Consider the following 20,230-nt stretch of genomic DNA (forward strand, 5'->3'; position numbering starts at 1 on the left):
CTCAGAGCTCACTGCGACGCCAGCCTCCACTCCAACCACACAAAACTAACTATACAGTGCACTGAGTTGTTCACATCAACATATCACACTCCACTTTAAAGTAGAAATCTGTGCATGTGTAAATAACAATGTGTCTCATTCAATAACTGTGTATTTTTGTGTGTAAAACCTGAGTGCAAATATTTTCACACAGAAATCATGATTCACCAATAAATTTTTTGAACTTCTAAATTTAGGATAAAATATTGAGGCACTCCCAGTGGCCTTAGAAACATGTATGAAGACAAAATGTCTATTGACAGATTACTATTAGAAATGTGACCCTATAATGAGTCTTACTTATTTCACAGTTAGAAGTAAATTGGAAGAAAAATGGGTGTAAATTGGTGTTATAGCTGAATTTGGTTTAATAGTTCAACTGGATTTAAGAATGCCACACTTGGCTTTAATTTAGATTCATATGCATGAGGTTGTGCCCTGATATAGAGATGGCTTGGGCGTGTATTATGCAAATTTACTAACTGTAGGCACATGCTCCCTCATTTAAAATAATCTGGATTCATCATCATCAAAACGATGAACTATAATGACACTGCAGAACAGCCACCTGCATTTAGTATTTAAGTATTACTATTTAAAGAGTTTGGCAGATATCTTCAAAGCTCTAAACATGCTAAAATCTAATTTAATAGTGTTTATAATGACAGGGCGAGAAAGTCTTTTACCAAATTTGTCTCTTATTTGCTCTATGAACGAGCTCCGCTGTAGGAAACGTCTTCAAAGATAAAAGGCTCTTCACGATGGCATTCAGATTCAAAGCTCACCTCTCCTCCCCTGTCTCAGATACTTCTGAGCTTTCAACCGACACCCACACTAAGCAAATCATTTCCCATAAATCCCTGAGTCTCATCCACTAACATGAGCCTGGTCCCTGTCAGAGACATAAATATACATTTTCAAAAAGGATTAGAGCACATTTTTTCAGCACAGATTTCAGCTGTTGCCATTACAGCTTAAAATAAGATATTCTAGAATAGAATCCAGGGCAGAAAACTGAAAATATCACTGAAAATAAAATCAAAGATAATAAATGCACTCAAAATAATTTTTCATATCTTCATTGCTGATCAGTGAGAATTAAGTTATGATTTCTGAAATAAAGAAATTCATGTTGGTGCTCTACATGGAAGATGTTGTGTTGGACGTTTGTGCTAACTCAGTATGTACCTCATCTCAAATTCAGACCACACAGACCACAAAAGTTCTCACTCAATCAGAATCTAATTTCCAGAAACGTCACAACCATTTGACATTTTAAGTGAGGAAAGATGATCTTAAAGCTTTAACTGCTGCAGATGGTTATCGAGACTCCCCATTGAGAGCACATAGCGAGTTAAAAAATGACCTTGAATGAAGACCGACTCTAAAAATAGATCCAATCTCAGTAATGCAATGATGTCCATGTAATGATGTAGGTGCAAAAAGTAAACCTATGGAGCCCATTTAGTAATGTAGCATGCTTTCTTATCAATGTTATTATAAAGCATTAGACAAGCCCTTAAAATGTTTTTTTTTTTTTTTTTTTTTTATGGAAAAGCAGTGATGCACAAGGTCTATTTTTATCATTCAAGCAGAGAGTTTAATTATATAGAGTTCAAACACTAATCGACACCTTCAAGAGATTCAGTCAGTAGGTGATAATGTGCAACCAGCCAGTCATTATTGCAAAATATGCAAAAAGGGGGTCCTGAATGTGCTTATTTTGCTATTGCGACCAATCGACTGTACACTATCACACTACAAGTCAAATAAATATGAAACAAATAAATAACTATATGAAAATTATGTATAGTTCTGACTTCAAATTATTTAACTGTGAAGTTTAAGAAATGAGTGCAGAGTGATATGAGATTGACATGAAAATAGCATTAGCAGCTATGTATGAAAGGAGATTCCTGATGTAATAGTAAATTAGGGGCCATTATAAAAACATATTTTACCTCAGAATTCTGTGATTGACCAATCAGAAGAAAGTTTTCCAGAGAGCCGTGTAAAAAAAAAAAAAAGCCCACCTTTGTTCATGTCAGCAAGGAGCTGATCTGAGTACTTAGCTCAATGCTAAGTGTGTTTTTCAATGCTATCACTTTGAGATTTTTTCCAGAGAGTAAAAAAAAAGATTAACTTTTCAGTTGGTGACCCAAACTTAGGTGACCCAAAAACAGCTAAACCGGCTCTTCAGTTACATAATCTGAGCAAATTGTGCCCATGTTCTCTTGAATGGAGACAATGTTTTGTTTAATACCATTTTAAATCACCCTAGAAATTTTTATGCTATTTCGCTAGTCTGCTTCTAAGAAGCGCTGCCAATGAAGCACTTATATTGTCCTGAATAGAAGGCAGTTTTAAATCTTGCAAGTTAATTCCCTACACTTCATGTTCATGTTTGACTGTTTAATATGAGAATGGCCTCAAAAATCTGTACATTCACTCAGACCTACTTAGGGAAGTAAACAACTTTGGGAGATTGTTTTAACTGGGCTAAGGGAAATGTTTCAACAATAAGTTACTTATTTCCAAGATCCATGTTCTGTCAACTGGTTTAGTTGAAGAATTACAGATTAAACAGAGAAGTGAACCATCACAAATATTCACAGGCAATGGCATTAGTGACCACTACACGTTGGTCTTCTGTTCACATCTAAAATTAGACCAACTAACAAAACTGAAATGAATGGACAGACCAATGCCAAAAGACAAAGAGCTTTTTGATGTGGGGAAGTCAGTAGCTGTTACCAGAGGGAAACTGGGAAACTTATTTTAGCAGAAGGGTTTCCTGATGGGAAGTTCCATCAGGTCAGAACCTAGTGGGATCTCGCTCTCTGAAAGCTCATTTTTGTCTAATGAAATTTTGGATGAATCTTCAAACAAATCTTTGTTAACATCACCTCACTATGCAATTAAACAGGTCTAAAAGCCTTGGAGCTTGCATTTTACATTGAACCTCTACAGAAAATGTATCATCAGTGGATATGTTTTAAGAGATTAGTTTATTGGTGCATCCAAAACAGCAGAGTTGTTATCATCCAACTGTGATCTCATAGCTCTGTCTATCGTCCAGATGTAAAAGTGCCACGTCATCATAACCATCCTAATCGCAGTTACCAGTTTCTCAACGATGCAGCTAATTCAGTGCAAGAAGGTACTGCCAGATGTTCAGCCCCATGAGAAGCACAAGGAAGTCCATCTGAGACAAATCAGTCACTTCGTCTTAGACCTTTCATAAACATTGTCTGAACAAAATATGGAAATTTAATATGGAAATTTATGGCCATTAATGTTTTTTCAGTTCCTAGAGAAACAATATGCTAGTTTCATATGACCACATGACCTTGTCTTTGTTCCACATTATTGTGTGCAAGCAAAATGTGTCCATGAAATATAGCCAGCATGATTTTAATTTTGCCAAAACAAACATAAGATTTGCCAATGGTTATCACCTCTATGCGGTTTCACCGCCTGTCGCAGTTCTGACACAACTTGTCGACGCCACAAATTAGTAAAGCAACAGTTTACCACCATTAAAGAATCATTAGCTGAAAGCACAGAGTCAAACCACACCAATGCAGCAAAAGCAAAAAGATTTTTCAGTCTTGTTTCATTTCCAGTAGAGTTTAAATATGGAATCACATTTGCTGAGGTTATGAAAACAAACTCCCACAAAAAAAAAAAAAAAAAAAAAAGAGTTCTCGTTCCTTCTCAAAATCTTCTGCTGCAAATAAGAGTCTGCATGTTCAAAATGCTAAACTTTGAACACACATACAGCTTGAGAATTTTGTGGCCTGGATCTTATCAGAGCTGGGATGTGGACATGTTTGCACTCCAGTGAGGTTAAGGTCAAGAGCTAGGCAAGGGGCCGCCTTTGTTATTAATATATGCCACTCACAAGGCGAGTAGAAGGAAAAATAGGCAGCCATGATCTGAATCATCTGCCTTTCACAGACAGCCTTGAGTCCATGAAGAGAGAAGCCAAAGTATCATCTACCCACACAGCGCACCACTATGTCTGGGAAGTGATAACACTTCATGTCCTCTCTTCAATTACACTGCAGTCAGACTGCATTTCTTTCAGTATGCATCACAACTGAACTATTACAGAGTACAGCTATAAATTTAAGATCAGTTTTAGTTGGAAATATAGTGTAGTTGGAAATAAGGTGACATCATTGAATTTTTTTTTTCTCACATTTTAATGTGCCCACAGCTTTAGACTTACTCATCACAAATACCTGATAACAGATGCTTTGAAATACGCAAAGTCATTTTATGCGTCGTTGCATTCCAAAATGTGTCAGACTGCAATCATGCATAATGCAAAAATATGTACTGCATCGTCAGCGTTGCCACAAGGGGAGCTGTAGTGGTTATTAGGATAATAGTCTTTTTTTTGCATTGAGATAAACGCCCTGATTGTGGAATAAATAATAGCATCTTCACTGTTCATTATTAATTCAACACTTCATCTACAGTGTAGTTATCTACTTTAGTTAGCAGCTTGCAGTGTAGCTAACTTTTTTAAAAGGGTAGTTTGACTGTAGTATTTTAGCATACCATTTGGTTACACTTATTTCGATGGTTCACTTTAGACATTCTACTAACTATAAGTATCTTTGCAACTACATGTCAACTAACTCTCATTAGAGTATTAGACTGTAGTAGATTGCTAGATTGGGGTTAGAGTTAGGTGTTGGGGTTCGGGTTATAGATATGTAGTTACTTATAGTTAGTTGTCTAAAGTGGACCATCGAAATAAAGTGTTACCTAGCATTCTAGCATTAATACATTTCTAGCATTACTAATGGCTCCTTTCGACTGAGAGGTACAGTACAGTACAGTATAGGCCTGCACGATTCTGGGAAAAATATGAATCACGATTTTTTAGCTTAGAATTGATATCACGATTCTCTACAACGATTTTTTTTCTCATGAAATGTAATGTTTATTGCACACATGAACCATGACAAAACAAAGCAAAGCATACCTTGCAAATCACACCAGATTGACCCTCGTCTTCTTGCTTGAATCCAAAATACTTCCACACCACCGAATGTGAGCCTTTTTTCGGAACAAGTTGAGACTGAGTGGTTGGCTGATTCTCGTCACAAGGACCTGGGTTTTCATGAATATCCATTTTGTTTATTTCCGAACTACCGCGCTCGCTCGACGAGTGAAACACGAGACTAAAAGGCGCTTTGTCGTTGGCTGAGGGTGAAGCCCTGTGAGAGCGGTCCTTTCAAAATAAAGGCTGATTTTTTTTTTATTTTTTTTTTCATTTAAAAATTAAATCGTGAACAGGGTGAATCGAGATCGCGATTTTATAACGATTTATCGTGCAGGCCTAGTACAGTACATTACAATTCGGGATGGTAAACCTTGATCAGGCTTGTGTTTCCACCACCAACAGTACCCTTACTTGATAAGTGTAGTGTATGCCAGAAAGTAGCGATCGGCGTCATTCACGCTCGAAGAAGAAAGCGACACAGTAAACAACAGTGGAGGACATACAGCAGATCTTGTTCTTGCTTCTCGGTATGTGGCTGTTTGTGTTTCGGCATTGTGTTTCAACTGTATATTAAAATACTGGTGTCTCTTGTGTTGTCATTTCCCTTGTAGCACATGCAAGTGACGATTCTCTGTCAACTAATCAACATTCTGCAGTGAGTCTAACTCCACCCTTTAGGTTCCGGACTACTGTGCTAGGTACCCCAAGGAAGGGTCCCAAAAATGTGGCATGGTATGATATTTTGCTACCATTCACAAATAATGACAATCATAACGGAAATAATTGCATACCGTACTGTAATGTACTGTACCATACAGCTCAGTGGAAATAAGTCTTTACAATGCAATTTTGACACTGTGCAACTTATAATTATGTGCAACTTTTTTTCTGGAAAATACAATACTTTAAATGTTGAGAAGCTTGCTAGGCAAGCTACAGTTTTAACGTAGCTTCCCCAGCACTGGTTCAGCATGATAAATGACTTGATGACTAAGATAGTGACCTGATGCAGAAGGAATGCAGGCATCAGACTGTGGGACTGTGGGAGATAAACTCCCTCCAGGTGAGGTTGAGATCTGGACTTCACACCAGACTTTTAGGGAAATGGTAACATTTTATAGAGTCTGGTAGACCATGCAAACTGCGAATTTCCAGTCCTCTGTGTGGTTTCCCCGACATTTCTTGGCAGCCAAATGCAAACAGAAGAGCTGTCTCTGGGGCTCTCATGTGCTTTCTGTGTGCTCAGAAGACCTAAACAAAAACCAAAAAGGTTTGAGCTCAGCTGAAAGAGCAGAGTTCTTTTTGCTGAAGAGGCAGTGGTTGTGTTTTGGTTGTGGCAAATATTGCTGCTTGTTACGTTTGGAAAGATATACAAGTTGCAGTGCACCAGTTTGACAAGAAGATGTTGCTTCTACAAAAACATATTTGTGGAGTCATCTCTTGGAAATTCAAACCACAAGGGGAAAAAAACTACAAGATGAGAACTCTTGAATATCTCATATAAATGGCAATGAGATCAAACTGAGACTTTTGCTGGTAATATCAGAAGTGTCTCCTGAGAGTTTTAGAAGAGATCTCAACAAATGTTCCTAAAGCTGGGGACACACTTAACGACTAGCTGAAACATTCTAAGACTGAACTCAACACACTATATGATTTTAAATGCTGACTATAAACACCGACTGAACACAACTGGCTCTGACTCGGCACGTTTGGGCATGATCAGTCGTTAGTATCAAATTACATTCATAATCGGCCTTACAATCGTTAAGTGTGTCCCCGGCTTAAGAGAACACTCTTAAAAAATAAAGGTTCCAAAATAAGGGTTTTCACAACAATGCCACAGAAGAACCATTTTTGGTTCTCCAAAAAAACCTTTCAATGAACAGTTTTTTAAGAGAACCATTTTTTTCTTAGTGTGTAGAACATTTTAAAAATCTAAAGAAACTTTTTCCACTGTAAAGAATCTTTTGGCCAATGGAAAGGTTCCATGGTTGTTAAAGGTTCTTCATGAAACCACTGAAACCAAGCACTTGAGTAGCTATGTTGACAATTGTGGATGCTAATAGTTTATAGTTTATTAATCTAGATCTGTTATGATCATAATATATATCAAGATGTATGATTATGTTTCCAACCAAATTCCAGTTGGGAATTTTTTCTTTTACATGCAAGGGGTCTAGTTATATTACTGGAATTATATACATTATAATGGATGTTTGTGATATTTAAACTTGAGTAAATTGCTTGCATTGGTAAGATCTGCAAGAACTGTGTTCTTCCTACATTTTCCTACTGCAGTGTTACACAAGACATGCTGTGCAATGATGCCCCGCAGTGCGATTGGGTCCTTACAAATCTCCAACAGCATTGAAGTTAAAGGAAAGAGTGTATGCAGGTCCACCGCTGCTGCAATGGTTCACATGAACTATCCATTGAAAGCAGAGAAAACAAACATTTTATCATTTACAAAAGGGTCTCCCAAACAGGGGTTCATGAGGGAGCTGCAGGGGGTTATTGGGTTAAAGGATTAGTTTAAATTACCCCAAGATTTACTCACCCTCAAGCCATCCTAGGTGTATTTGACTTTCTTCTTTCTGAGTTGTATTAATAAATATCCTGACACGTCCAAGCTTTATATAATGACAGTGAGTGGGACCAACGAGTATGAAGCTCAAGAAAGTACATCCATCCATCATAAATGTACTGCACACAGCTCCAGGGGGTTAATAAAGGCCTTCTTTAAAAAAAGCGATGCGTTTGTGTAAGAAAAATATCTATATTTAACAAGTTATAAAGTAAAATATCTAGTTTCTGCCAGATCACCTTCCGTATTCAACTTACGAAAAAAGTTTTTTTCTTCCTGAGCTTCTCAATCAGTGTCTGACTCCGGTTTGAAGAATGTAAGGCTGAACACTGTTACTGTCAATCGCCATTTTGGCAGCTTGTGAGATTCTCCATCTTTGTTGTTGTTGAGCAACCAAAGCGCAAGCTGTTAAAGCCCCGCTCTCTTCTGGAAAGCAGCAGCTCATTTGCATTTAAAGGAACACACAAAAACGGCATGTTTTTGCTCACACCCAAATAGGGGCAAATTTGACAAACTATAATAAATGATCTGTGGGGTATTTTGAGCTGAAACTTCACAGACACATTTTGGGGACACCAGAGACTTATATTACATCTTGTAAAAGGGGCATTATGGTCCCCTTTAATATAACTAATTGTGTTCAACAGAAAGAAGAAAGTCAAATACACCTAGGATAGCTTGAGGGTGAGTTAATCTTGGGGTCATTTTCATTTTAAAGTGAATATATATATAAATACATCTAACCAAAACACGATAAACTTTTAATTGATCAATTTAAAAGTATACAGTCTGTTGTGCTCAGTCTGTTGTGGGAACCCCTGATTTACAGAATCATGGACATATGAAAACAGCAATGACCCAACAGGAGCTAAAGAATGGGGTGGGGGACAAACCAAGACAAAGACTAATAGGAAAATTCCTTCCAGAAGCTATAAGAAGCACTACAGAGAGCTGATATAATATGACGGATGACCAGAAGATACTCCACTAGCTTCACTACCTTGAACCTTCTACAAAATTATTCTTGAAGACATCATCAGGTCTGAGGATCACATATCCATATTCTTTCTTCAGATCAGCAGCCTGAACATTCTTTGCAACAATTCTTTGATATTTGAGAGTACTCTGATATCCAACTCTATCCCAAATGCCTAGCCGTCACCTTTCCTTGACTTCAAAACTTCAAAAGCTTCCTTTTCTAAACCCTACAGCTCCCAACCCATCAAAATTATGACAACCCTCAGCCAATAAAAAAACATCCTGGAACTTGCCCTCCAACCTTCCACTGAGGACAATTTGATTTTCATGTCCAATGTGCCTCAATAGGTTTAGAAGCTTTATCTACTCGGTTTTGAAGCCTACCCTGAGGTACCGTAGGCATTGAATAATGGTTAGTAAAGTGCTTCTGACCCTCTGGGCTTGATCTCATCTTTTAAACACAGAGTTCACTTTGTGTTAAGGTTTCACATGTGCAAAGGCTCAATAACTTGGTCATGGTTGTACTGTAATGACATATGGATGAATACCAGGAAGAGGAATGTGAGTTAGCTCAAAAAAGTACAACTCGGTGATAATGTCAACTATGTGGGAACAGGAAAGAGGAGAGTTGTGTTGGCGTCTGGTATAGTATAGTCATGTGGTTTCATGCACGTAGAACAGGAGCATTGTTTGGACCAAGGTTTAAGGGTGAATACAGCTGTTTACAGAGGCTGAAAGTCTTTGTCTTTGTTCCCCTCATGTCAACGTCACGTAAAGTGGCAACTGTGGGACATCAAGTTTATTCATATATAATCACATAATCAAGCAAATTACAGTGTCGATGCTGAAAACAAACATTTCAATGAAAATGAGAGAATATGAATCCTTCTGGAAAAAAAGTGATTGATTTTATGTCCAGTTTCTTTGTGTGCATGTGTGTGTGTTGTATTTATTATTCTTGCACAAGACCAACTAGACAGACTGCCAATACATTACAGTGAAACTCAGCTCAAACAGCTGATATTCATCAGATCTGGTATTATGTGCATGCATTTATCAATAGTTTTTGCTAAAACAAAGGGAGGAAATTTTGAGAATTGATCATTTGGGTGCTTGTCATCAGCAGACAACCGATATGGGTTAAATTCAATGGTCAAAGGTAATACTGATATCTGCAATGCAGGGAAGCAGATATAATTTTAATATTTATATATAAAACAATTTCTTAGGGTTTGGTATTGCCAACTTTATACAATACAGTACAATATAATACATATGCAACGATTCACTACATCACATTGATATATATATATATATATATATATATATATATATATATATATATATATATATATATATATATATGTATATATATATATTTCATTCAAATTATTCATTAGTGAGGCTGTGGGTAGTTTTTTAAGCTAGGCAAGGACTCTATTGGTCAATGCTGATGATCTCAAAAAGCTCAAATATCAGCCAATCAATGGGCCTGACCAAAATAATGGTTTATCACTGCTCATAACAGCCAGGGTCAGAGTGATGCTGTGTATAGCGAAAAATATTTTCTAAAAATAATCCAAACCAAACTTTTTGGCTGGGGTGCTGAACCAACAACGCATTACTAATGATTCACAGTTTCGTTTCAACACAAAGAGATCACATACACTGTCCTGTACAAGGTCCACAACCACGAGCGCCATACAAAAAGCATAGACGCAGTACAAAAAGCTGAAATACTTTGAGGCTGCGGTCATTATAACAGGTACCGTTTCCGTCTCGTACAAAAGATAAAGATGAGAGCGCACAATAAAGATTGACAGAGAGACGTCGCCTCGCCCATCCCTGCCATGAAAATGGAAAAGAGCTCCATTGGCCATGATATACTTCACACACTCAATAGATAAATAATTAGGAAGGCTGCAAATATTTGGGTTTGACATGATCATCTGGTCATGCTTTCTAACTGGCAAATCACAAGCGCTGTAGTGAAGACTCCCTTGAACTGAGCAAACAGTACAGAATCCCTTGCACAACTCTCTTGAGGTCAAAGCATGAACTGCAACCTAGTGTAAGATCCGAGTACAGCAAACAGGCAAGCTAAAGATGCCAACCAATTAAAAATGTGTAATTTTAGGGTCCAAAATGCATCGAAGTATGCACTATTAAAATACAATAACCCAAAACACCATCAAAGAATTAATTAAGGCGTTTAAAATCGATTTATCTAACAAAAGCCCTCAGGAATCGAAACAAGAGATCTAGGATCTATCCCATACGCATTAATCTATGCATCCCATTCTGTGCACCCATCCGCATATAGTTATAATGCCAGCTTAATTCTTTTAATTGCAATGCAGTGACAGCATACTAAAACAATGGAGTCTTCTTAAGTCAGGTTTCATTTATCTTACCAGTCGGTTACCGACGTCTCGTTGATAACGTCCTGGTAGGCTGTTAAGAGGGCCAGTCTGTTCTTGCTGAGATTCACAGCCATGTTGCTGCCACTGCAATCATCCAGACCAGTGTAGCAGTGATGATGGGGAGCGCGAGAGTCACTGCGGAGCGCGAGAGGAGGAGGAGAGATGTTGCACGCTGAACAAAGAGACGCTGCTTCTGCTGCTCTGCTGCGCTGCGCGGTCCTAGTGCCTCCGCGTAAAGTGCGTTCTTGTGTTCAAAACGAGCACAACGGGCTGAAATGACCCAAACTGTTTAACAGAAAAAACACGATGCTCATGGAAGGGACGCAGAACAAAGATCAATTCGTCGTCTGTTGCGTGTATACATAGACCATTAAAAACAGTGAGTAGGCCTATTTGGAATGTAATCATTTTCATACTAAATACTGTTTAGTGTACTTTGTGTGTATAGGGCGCTGAAAATAAACTGCATTAAAAATGCTTTAAATTTAAAGCATTTGTGACCCGATCTGGCGAAATGAGTCGGAAGTCGCAACGTTCTATTTTAAGATATGGGCCGATAATGTGGAAAAACGATGAAAAAAATCGATTTTTTTTAAGCTAATTTCAAAGAACAGACTTTCAAGAATAATCTCCCAAAGTTTCGTAGTCCAGATAATTGAGTAAAGGTATTTAAATGGCTATTAAATTTGACATGGTTTTACTAAATTCGCTGGAAATTAACTTCTCAACTCCTCTCGTCACTTATGAGCATTTCCCGGTATCCCCTGAAACGTCATTATCTCTGCTCTACAAATATGGTGTTACACGTTGTATAGAACCAATCAAAAAGCTTATAAATGTAAACATACTGACCTAAACGCTGATTTTTAACAATGGGAAGCCTCGTTTCGACTGACAGGCAAGCGATCGGTCCAGCCATCCTCCTGTCAGACTAGCGCGCCTTATAAAATAAAACTCCCATTTGCGTGTCTCTCTTTAAAAGCCAATAAAAATTCAATCCATATAGGTAGCACAAAAATTCTTTTTGCATACAAAACCAAAGACTTTAAACTTTAATATCAAGCCTCCAACATGCTTCTGTTGTGTTGTTTTCACCCTCTAATGAGTCTGAGTAATATGCGTTTACAACAAAAATAGCACAGCAGCTAACTGAATACAAGTATGTATATTTCACATGCTCATAACTTCATGAAAAATGCACAGATCATAAAAATCGCACATCAATATTTAAAGCAGATTCTCAAGATTAAAATGAATCCAAAAATTAATATAATATATTGCGTTGATCACAAGATATTACTCACGGAATGATTTAACATACTTGGCTAAAAACATGTCTCTCATCTCTCCGGGATGCAGTGTGTATCCAATGTTCCCGGACCCATCCATGTTCGTTTTCCAACGTGGAATAACACATAATAGATATCATTTTAAAGCTTAGAATCTCATCTTTTTAATGCATCTAACCATTTTGAACTCCTAACGAGTGCTGAGAAGCTCCTCTAAACCGGAGTTTACCGCCCGTTGGCGCCACCTGGCTGCGGAAAAAATGAACAACAATTTTTCAAACTATTCTTTATAATATCACCACGAAATTTGAACCAGATGCAGCTCACATATAGGAGAGCATCACCAAAAAAGAATTTTTTAGCGATCTTATTGTGTTCCTGAGTTTTTCCATGTCAAATAAAAAAATAAAAATTATTTAAAAAAATTATATATATTTTTTGTCTTTTATCAGCTGTTTGTCAGCAAGATAATGTCCAAATGTAATGTAATTTATATTTTCTTAAATTTTAAAATGTTTTCTATCAAATGATACCTACCTTTAGACTCTCCTTGCTAGAGTTTTGGAGTTATGAGTCTTTACTTTTGTGTGTGTCGCTCAGAAAAAAAAAAAAAAAAAAAAAAAAAAGAACTCTAAAAAAGCCTTCAGGTCTTAAAGGGTTAATTCAAATAAATACTTTAAAATAATTTGAGCTTCAGCCTGGTTTAATAGCATTTATATATATATATATATATATAAAAATGTCTTTGGTCAAATTAAGCTGTAAAATAAATAGTTTATCCCTTTAAATGCAATGGATTTTGAAAGATATCAACAAAAAAACGGGCAAAAAACTTTAAAAGCGATTTTCTCAGGTTTTCAATTGGAAAAAGAGGGCAGACGACCATAATTAAAATGGGTATATCTTTAAAACCATTCAAGGTATGACTTTGACTAGGATATCATTTTAAAGCTTATTGTCTCATCTTTCCATTGATACCAAAATCTCAATTTTGAAATTTGGGTCACTGTGACTCATTTTGCTGGATCAGGTCACATTTTATAATAAAAACAAGTGTTATAATAATTTATATAGGCTACAATTCTAATATATTCACTATAATTCAAAAGTATGTGGTTAGTAAGATTAAAAATAATAGGCCTAGGCCTACTTTTATTCAGCAAGGACACAGTAAATTGATCAAAAGTGACAGTAAAGACATTTATACAAAATGTATAATACAATTATAGGCTATCGCGGTTTCCACAAAGATAGTAATAGTTGTTTCCAACATAATAATAATACGTGTTTCTTGAGCAGCAAATCAGCAAGAATGATTTCTGAAGGATCATGTGACACTGAAGACTGAAGTAATGATGCTGAAAATTCAGCTTTACCATCACAGGAATATTACATTTAAATATATATATATATATATATATATATATATATATATATATATATATATATATATAAACAACTCTGTGTATAAAATATATGTTGAAAGCTGTTACTTTATATTTTATTATTTCACAAAATTACTGTTTTCACTGTATTTTTGATCAAATAAATGCATCCTTGATGACCGATACTAGGTCAAAAACATTTTAAATAAAAAAACAATTTGAACACTAGTGTTAATATTGTGAAAATACAGTTAAATCAGAATTATAAATATAACTGTAAAATCTTTATCGAAGTCATTTAAAATATTTAAAAAATAAGTGACAAACAGCATTAGAGCAAAGCACATAAATAATAAAGCTGTACAGTTAAGTAATTTAGGCCTGTCCCTCTTGTCTTGGAGGTCTTTGAGATGAAATAAGTCTCATAGGATTTTGCGATTAATATTTCCTTTATGATATGTGACATTAGATGTGCATTGGGATGGAAGGAGCTTTCATGTTAAATGTGCTGGATGTACAGAATATGGCTGTATCTCAAAACATGGTGTGCCGCCTACCTAGACAGCATTTTCTGGGCTTTTGATCCCAAAACATTTCCAGATGTCCGGGTCATAGTAGAAACGGCAAGCTCAAAAACATTGTTTATTTATTTATTTAGTTGTGATTGAATGTGTTCAACTAGACCAAGTGGACCACACACTTTCAAATGTCAGATACATTGTGATGACATTTGGCAAAGTCCTGTTCTTCTGGGCAGCAACAAAGTCAAAAGTGAAAGATATCTTGGGGTGGGAACATCTCCATTCCCAAAGAGTAAACAAATGCACACCTTATCCTGTACTTAACAGGCTCTTAGAGCTCCATGGATTCTGTCCAATTCTGTATCAGGGCACAAGGCCAGGATCTGTCAGTCACAGCATGGGTCAGTATGTAATGTATTCAACTACAGCACAGATTTCAGCCATGATATACACACTTCCAGTATAGGGTGCTGCTTTCCTGCTGAAAACAATTGCAGCATATCTAATCCCACGACCCAAAAACACACATTTGCTATGGACCATAGAAAGGTTGGCACACAAACACACACACACACACACACAGAAATAAGCTATAGTGCTTAGCCCTCCACCCTCCTCACAGCCCAACCTCCACATTCATGGCCCACACACAAATACACAATCACCTTCCACTGCAGTCTCATCCAATCAGGATCTCTGTTTGCCTCAGAGCTTCCCCTCCCCTTGGCTGCCCACTAAATGGGTTACCATTAATTAATTCTTCTCACTCATCTGGTCCTTGGCGTCTCCGACTGCCTACAAAGGTAGCAATTATATTCAGTGGTGATGAGGATTGTTCTTAGGGAAGACATCTGTCCGGCAGAGCCTCGGCAGGCATTCAAAAGGAGGCATGTGAGGAGAGCTCTGCCATTCAGGAATACAACTTTGTGGGCACAATACAAGTCTCTGATTTAACTGCTATGGTGGGTTTAACAGCTTCAGTGATGTTTGCACCAAAGGTGATTTTTCACCCAAACACATTCTCTTCAAGTAGCAATGCTGCAAATTGATGTTAAATTCCCCCTGAAATCAAAATTTCTAAAGGTTTTTTTAGCTTTTATTTATGGATATGTTAGCCTTAAGATTATGAATAAGCTGGTGTGTTCCAAAACAATGACAAAATTCACATTTAGGAAATATAAGCATTCAAAACTTACAGTCTCTCACTTCCGCTAAATTGGATCACTGATTTTCATGACATCACCGTGGACTTCAGCTTCTCATCAGATTTTCTGTGCAATCAAATGTTCTCTAGAAGCTGTGGCTGAAATCGGTCACTTGTTCACACATTTACTATTTTCTACATGGTGAATGGCACATAGTGCACTATATAGGGGATAGGGAACGATTAAGACATTGTAAATATGCTTGAGGCAAATGAAGTCTGGTTTTATTTTAGTGTCATGTGAACCACAGCACACACAGTCTGCTCTGGTCCAGAGACACGATAGCACAGAGTGGATCATATCCATGAGTCGGCGCAGACCACAAAATGTATTGGACCCATTTGAATTCTGTACAGAATGCTATACCTATTTTAAAGAGATATGGAAGAGATTAGGAGGAGAAACAGTTAGGGATTAGAAGGAAACCAAAGCCACTGAAAGGCAAGCCTGCAACCTTTAGCCAAAAAAGCATAACGGCTAAAGCTAACGCTCCGCCCCCCGCGGTACGCAGGGAATGAGACCAGAGGCTGTTTTTTTAATGGAAGTCAATGGATGAGAGGCTTCACTATGCTGATTAAACAGCTTTTGTGGAGAAATAGCTAATCATTTAATTTATCCACAGCCTGTCTGCCAATCTTCAGAATGTTTTACACTAAACAATACTTTCGTTGGGAACTATATGTAGATTTTAGCTTGATAAAAATGTATTTTTTTAAGAGAAGGCAGACTAGGGAATGTTGCGACTGACGTCACTGCCATTACACGATAGGCTGAGAGGTGCCACACGTGATCAAGTTAGCCGTTACGCTTTCTCCAATGGTAAGAGATACAGACCCTCTTATCTCTGAGGAAACAGCTCAACATCTCTGACCGATCAGTGATATAAATGAAACACTATAGGCTATTTTAAAAAAGGGGAGGAGCTGTTTGATATGCCCCACCCTGTCTTCCTGTTTCAGTTGAAATTACGTCAACACACTGAATAATGCTGCACGTTCCGAAGCATTTCATTGGGCCTTTAAAGGTGCCCTGCGACTTCTCAATTTTTTTGCACCAAAAGAAATCAATGGTACTTTTGAAAAATGAAACTGTAAAAAAATCCTTAAATTTACTGTAAAAATGCTAAAATATGTTGAAAATGTAAAAACTACTTTAAAGTCAGCATAAAATGGAAGTCTTCCCTATTGTGACGTATATCCAAGTGAAACAGCTTCTCGAATAAGAAATGTAGGGCAGGTGTCACAGAGACGAACTCTGTGATTCCCTCCTCTGGGCGCCATCACCCGAATCTGATACATACTCACACACACGCACTACATCTCCCATAAGCCCCGTAACTTGGCGCTAATCACCACACCCAGCTGCTGTGCATTACCTGGACTATATAAGCCACTCTCAACCTTACAGTAATTGTGAGGTCTTGTATTACTACGGTTTGCATTTCTTAGCGGTCTTTATTCTGATTGTCTGCCCTGTTATTGACCCAGTTTGGTTCCCAATTACGATTCTCTGCTGCCTGCCCTTGGACTATTGACTGTATATTGGACTTGTGATTCACATCTGCCTGCCCTGATCTATTGCCTGTACTACGACCACGATTCTGCCTTGTCCCTGCTGTACCTGTTTGCCACTGTTTGACCATTGCCTGTTTGACCATGAAACTTGTTAAATAAAGCCTGCTTATGGATCCCACTTCGTGTGACGACTCGTTACAGCGGGACTTGATTGGGAATTGATTGGATGCTTGTGGTTTGCTGTTGGCCGATGTCATGTGAGTGACAGGTTGTCCCGCCCTCACACCAGTAAACACATCATCAGAGAAGAGATGTTGCTGCAAGAGGGAGGGGAAGTTATTCTGATTAAAGATTATGGAGGGCACATGAACTTAAAAAAATGTGCATGGGTAAATCATTTATAATAAATACTGTAATATCGCATTAAAAAATCAGAATTGCCCATTTTGATTTCATGGTGACTTTAACTTCTACTTGTAACTTCTAATCTGAAAAAATAATAATTAACAAAGGTTAGTTCTAGTTCTCTAATTTAATTTAGAAGATTGATCTCATTCAGCAAAATTAACTTAAAATGTTATATTTTTAATAACCAAATTCCCCACATGTTCACATTTGCAATCTTTGATCATACCAAATTAGGAATTCATTATAATGCAGCCAAAGATAAATTATGAGAAACACAAATGATTATTTCACCTTTTTCGATCTTTCATTGATTTGTCACATAACAGACACAATGAACGAAACTTTAATGAACGACCAATCACAATTTTAATTGCTCCATCAGGGTTAACAGAGTGGTGATATACAGTCTTTCACGCTTTTGAACAGTGTTTCGCGGTTTTTATTGTAAAAAGTGTGCATTAGTGATTGGTATCTTTCAGCGACCATTTCTGCAAGTGGCGACAAGTGTCATTACATGCTTGAATCGTTCACTCAACCAATTTATTCCAGAAACATGGATATATTTGGCAGCAAAACACTATTGTTTTAGTTTTTTTCACAAAAGTAAGTGGAAATATTGTATCTAAAATATTAGATACCTTTGCCAATGAATTAATACATTTACTGTTAGTACCACAAAATTATGTGGCTAAATACAGTAATTGCAATAGGAATCCATACGATTAGGAATTTCACGTGATGGACAAGTGGGACAAAATTTCCCCATATGCCTGACTCAAGTTTGTTTAAGTTTTAACATGCACTGTGTTTACCAATATAAAACTGACTGGTTTGAAAGTGACCTCTTAGTTAGCGGTGCTTCTTGCACACTGTTAAGCCCAAAGACAAGCTTGGCATCTGTTTCCTGGCACTTAGAACCTCTAGGCTCCCTCCAATGAAAAAAAGTCCTCTGCTTTCTTATTAGTTTTAGAATGATTGTCTTTGCAAGCCGTTGGTGATAGATTAGAAATAGTAAACATTTTGAACACTCAAATGCATGAAAATTCGTTTACTGCACTCTCAGCTGCCGGCTTCCCGTATAGGGCTGTCCAGAAAACCCACCTCAAAAACCTTCTGATCAGCCTTCTGAAAGAACGTCTTTAACATTTATAGTTTAATTTAAAACTATAAAAATGTAATTTGTAAAAAATATTTTAGAATAAAATTGCTCCAATAAATATATTAAACTCTGTATTTTAATCTGTTACAATTGTGAATTATATGCCTGCAAAAAGGGTGTTTTCTACAGTTACATCAACTGAAAACTCTATTCTCACCAATAGGCACAAGTTAGTGCATGGTAAAACATGGTCCATGCGATTTTATGAATATGTTGTGCATTCTGAGATGGTGTGACGAAAACTTTATTTTCTTTCCATTCATATGTCAAATGATCCAATGTCACAATATGAGCGATTGTGCGTTCAAATGACATTATATGAACAGTATGAGAACATGGTTCTGGGAAATTTGATTAGTGCCGACAGTGGTCTCCGGTCACCACCACAACACTTTACTCATTCATGCTCAGCACACACACACACACGTTTGTTTTTGTGAATTGTGGGAACATTCCATAGGCGTAATGGCTTTTATACTGTACAAACCATATTTTCTATTGCCCTACACCTAAACCTACCCATCACAGGAAACTGTGCACATTTTTACTTAAAAAAACTCATTATGTATGATTTATAAGCCTTTTGAAAAATGGGGACATGGTGTAATGTCCTCATAAGTCACCCTCTCCTTGTAATACCTATGTCATTCCCATGTCATTATACAAATTTGTGTCCCGATATGTCACAAAATCACGCGCGCACACACACACGTACGTTGGGTTTTCATGTTTTATAGGGACAGGACATTCCATAGACAATGGTTTTTATATTGTACAAACCCTAAATCTACCACTAAACCTACCCTTACAAAAAAGTTTATTCATGTGTGCAATTAGTATACTTTTTTTAAACTTAAAAAAAGATAAAAGAAATAATTAATTTTTATACTAGAAAAAGAATAAGTAGATTAAGTATAAAAATGAATACCTTAATAGGAACATAGAAGTAGGCCTATACTTAAAATGCAAACCGTAAACTATAAATATGATGTTAAGTTTACTTACAGTATACAGTAGTGGGAGTATAAAACTACTAAACTATTTAGTATTTAGTAAACAAAGTATTTAGTAAACTTATCAGTATACCTACAAGTTAACTTGTAGTTGCAGTACAAATGAAAAGCATAGTTGTAAACTAGTTGTGTACTCAAGTTTTATACACTAAAAAGTGGGCCAATTTAGTCTTTAGTATTGAAATAGTACACTTACAAGTATACTACTAGTACACTGATATTAGTATACTTACTATATAATGTATACTTAAATATACTTGAACTTTTCTTAAGTATGCTTAATAAAATTAACTTGAAGCATACTGTTTTTTTTTTTTGTTTTTTTGAAAGCATACCCAAATCACAGAAAACTTTTTGCATTTTTACATTTTCAAAAAACATCCTCACGGGGACCAAAAAATGATTTTGGATATTGCCATCTTTGTGAACCTGACACACACACAAACACACTACTAATAAGGGGTAAATCAGATGGCTAGATTATTGTCATTATGAATAATACTCTTAAAATCACCATGGAATCAAAATTGGCAATTCCTAGTTTCTATGGAATATTGGAATATTTATCAGAAATTATTTATCTGTGCTCATTTTTTAAATTCACATGTCCTAGTAATTTTCAATCAAAATAACTTCCCCCTCACTCTTACAGTGACATTTCTTCTCTTGTCTGATGACGTGTTTACTGG

General features: G+C 36.7%; 1 protein-coding gene across 7 annotated transcripts in view; it reads right to left on the reverse strand.

Annotated features, from left to right (window-relative positions):
* Window positions 1-11,222, reverse strand: part of dbn1 (drebrin 1) — a 95,158-nt gene extending 83,936 nt beyond the window's left edge. For 2 of the 7 annotated variants that reach the window (XM_048166582.1, XM_048166579.1), the window contains exon 1: window positions 11,039-11,221. In XM_048166582.1, the coding sequence (XP_048022539.1) occupies window positions 11,039-11,121 (83 nt within the window). In that variant the 5' untranslated portion in view covers window positions 11,122-11,221. Of the gene's footprint in view, window positions 1-11,038 lie in introns of all 7 variants that reach the window. The other 5 variants (XM_048166580.1, XM_048166584.1, XM_048166581.1 and 2 more) reach the window with 4 other exon arrangements.
* Window positions 11,223-20,230: the final 9,008 nt, after the last annotated feature.

Source organism: Megalobrama amblycephala, linkage group LG18, assembly GCF_018812025.1.
Source record: "Megalobrama amblycephala isolate DHTTF-2021 linkage group LG18, ASM1881202v1, whole genome shotgun sequence".
Taxonomy (NCBI): Eukaryota; Metazoa; Chordata; class Actinopteri; order Cypriniformes; family Xenocyprididae; genus Megalobrama; species Megalobrama amblycephala.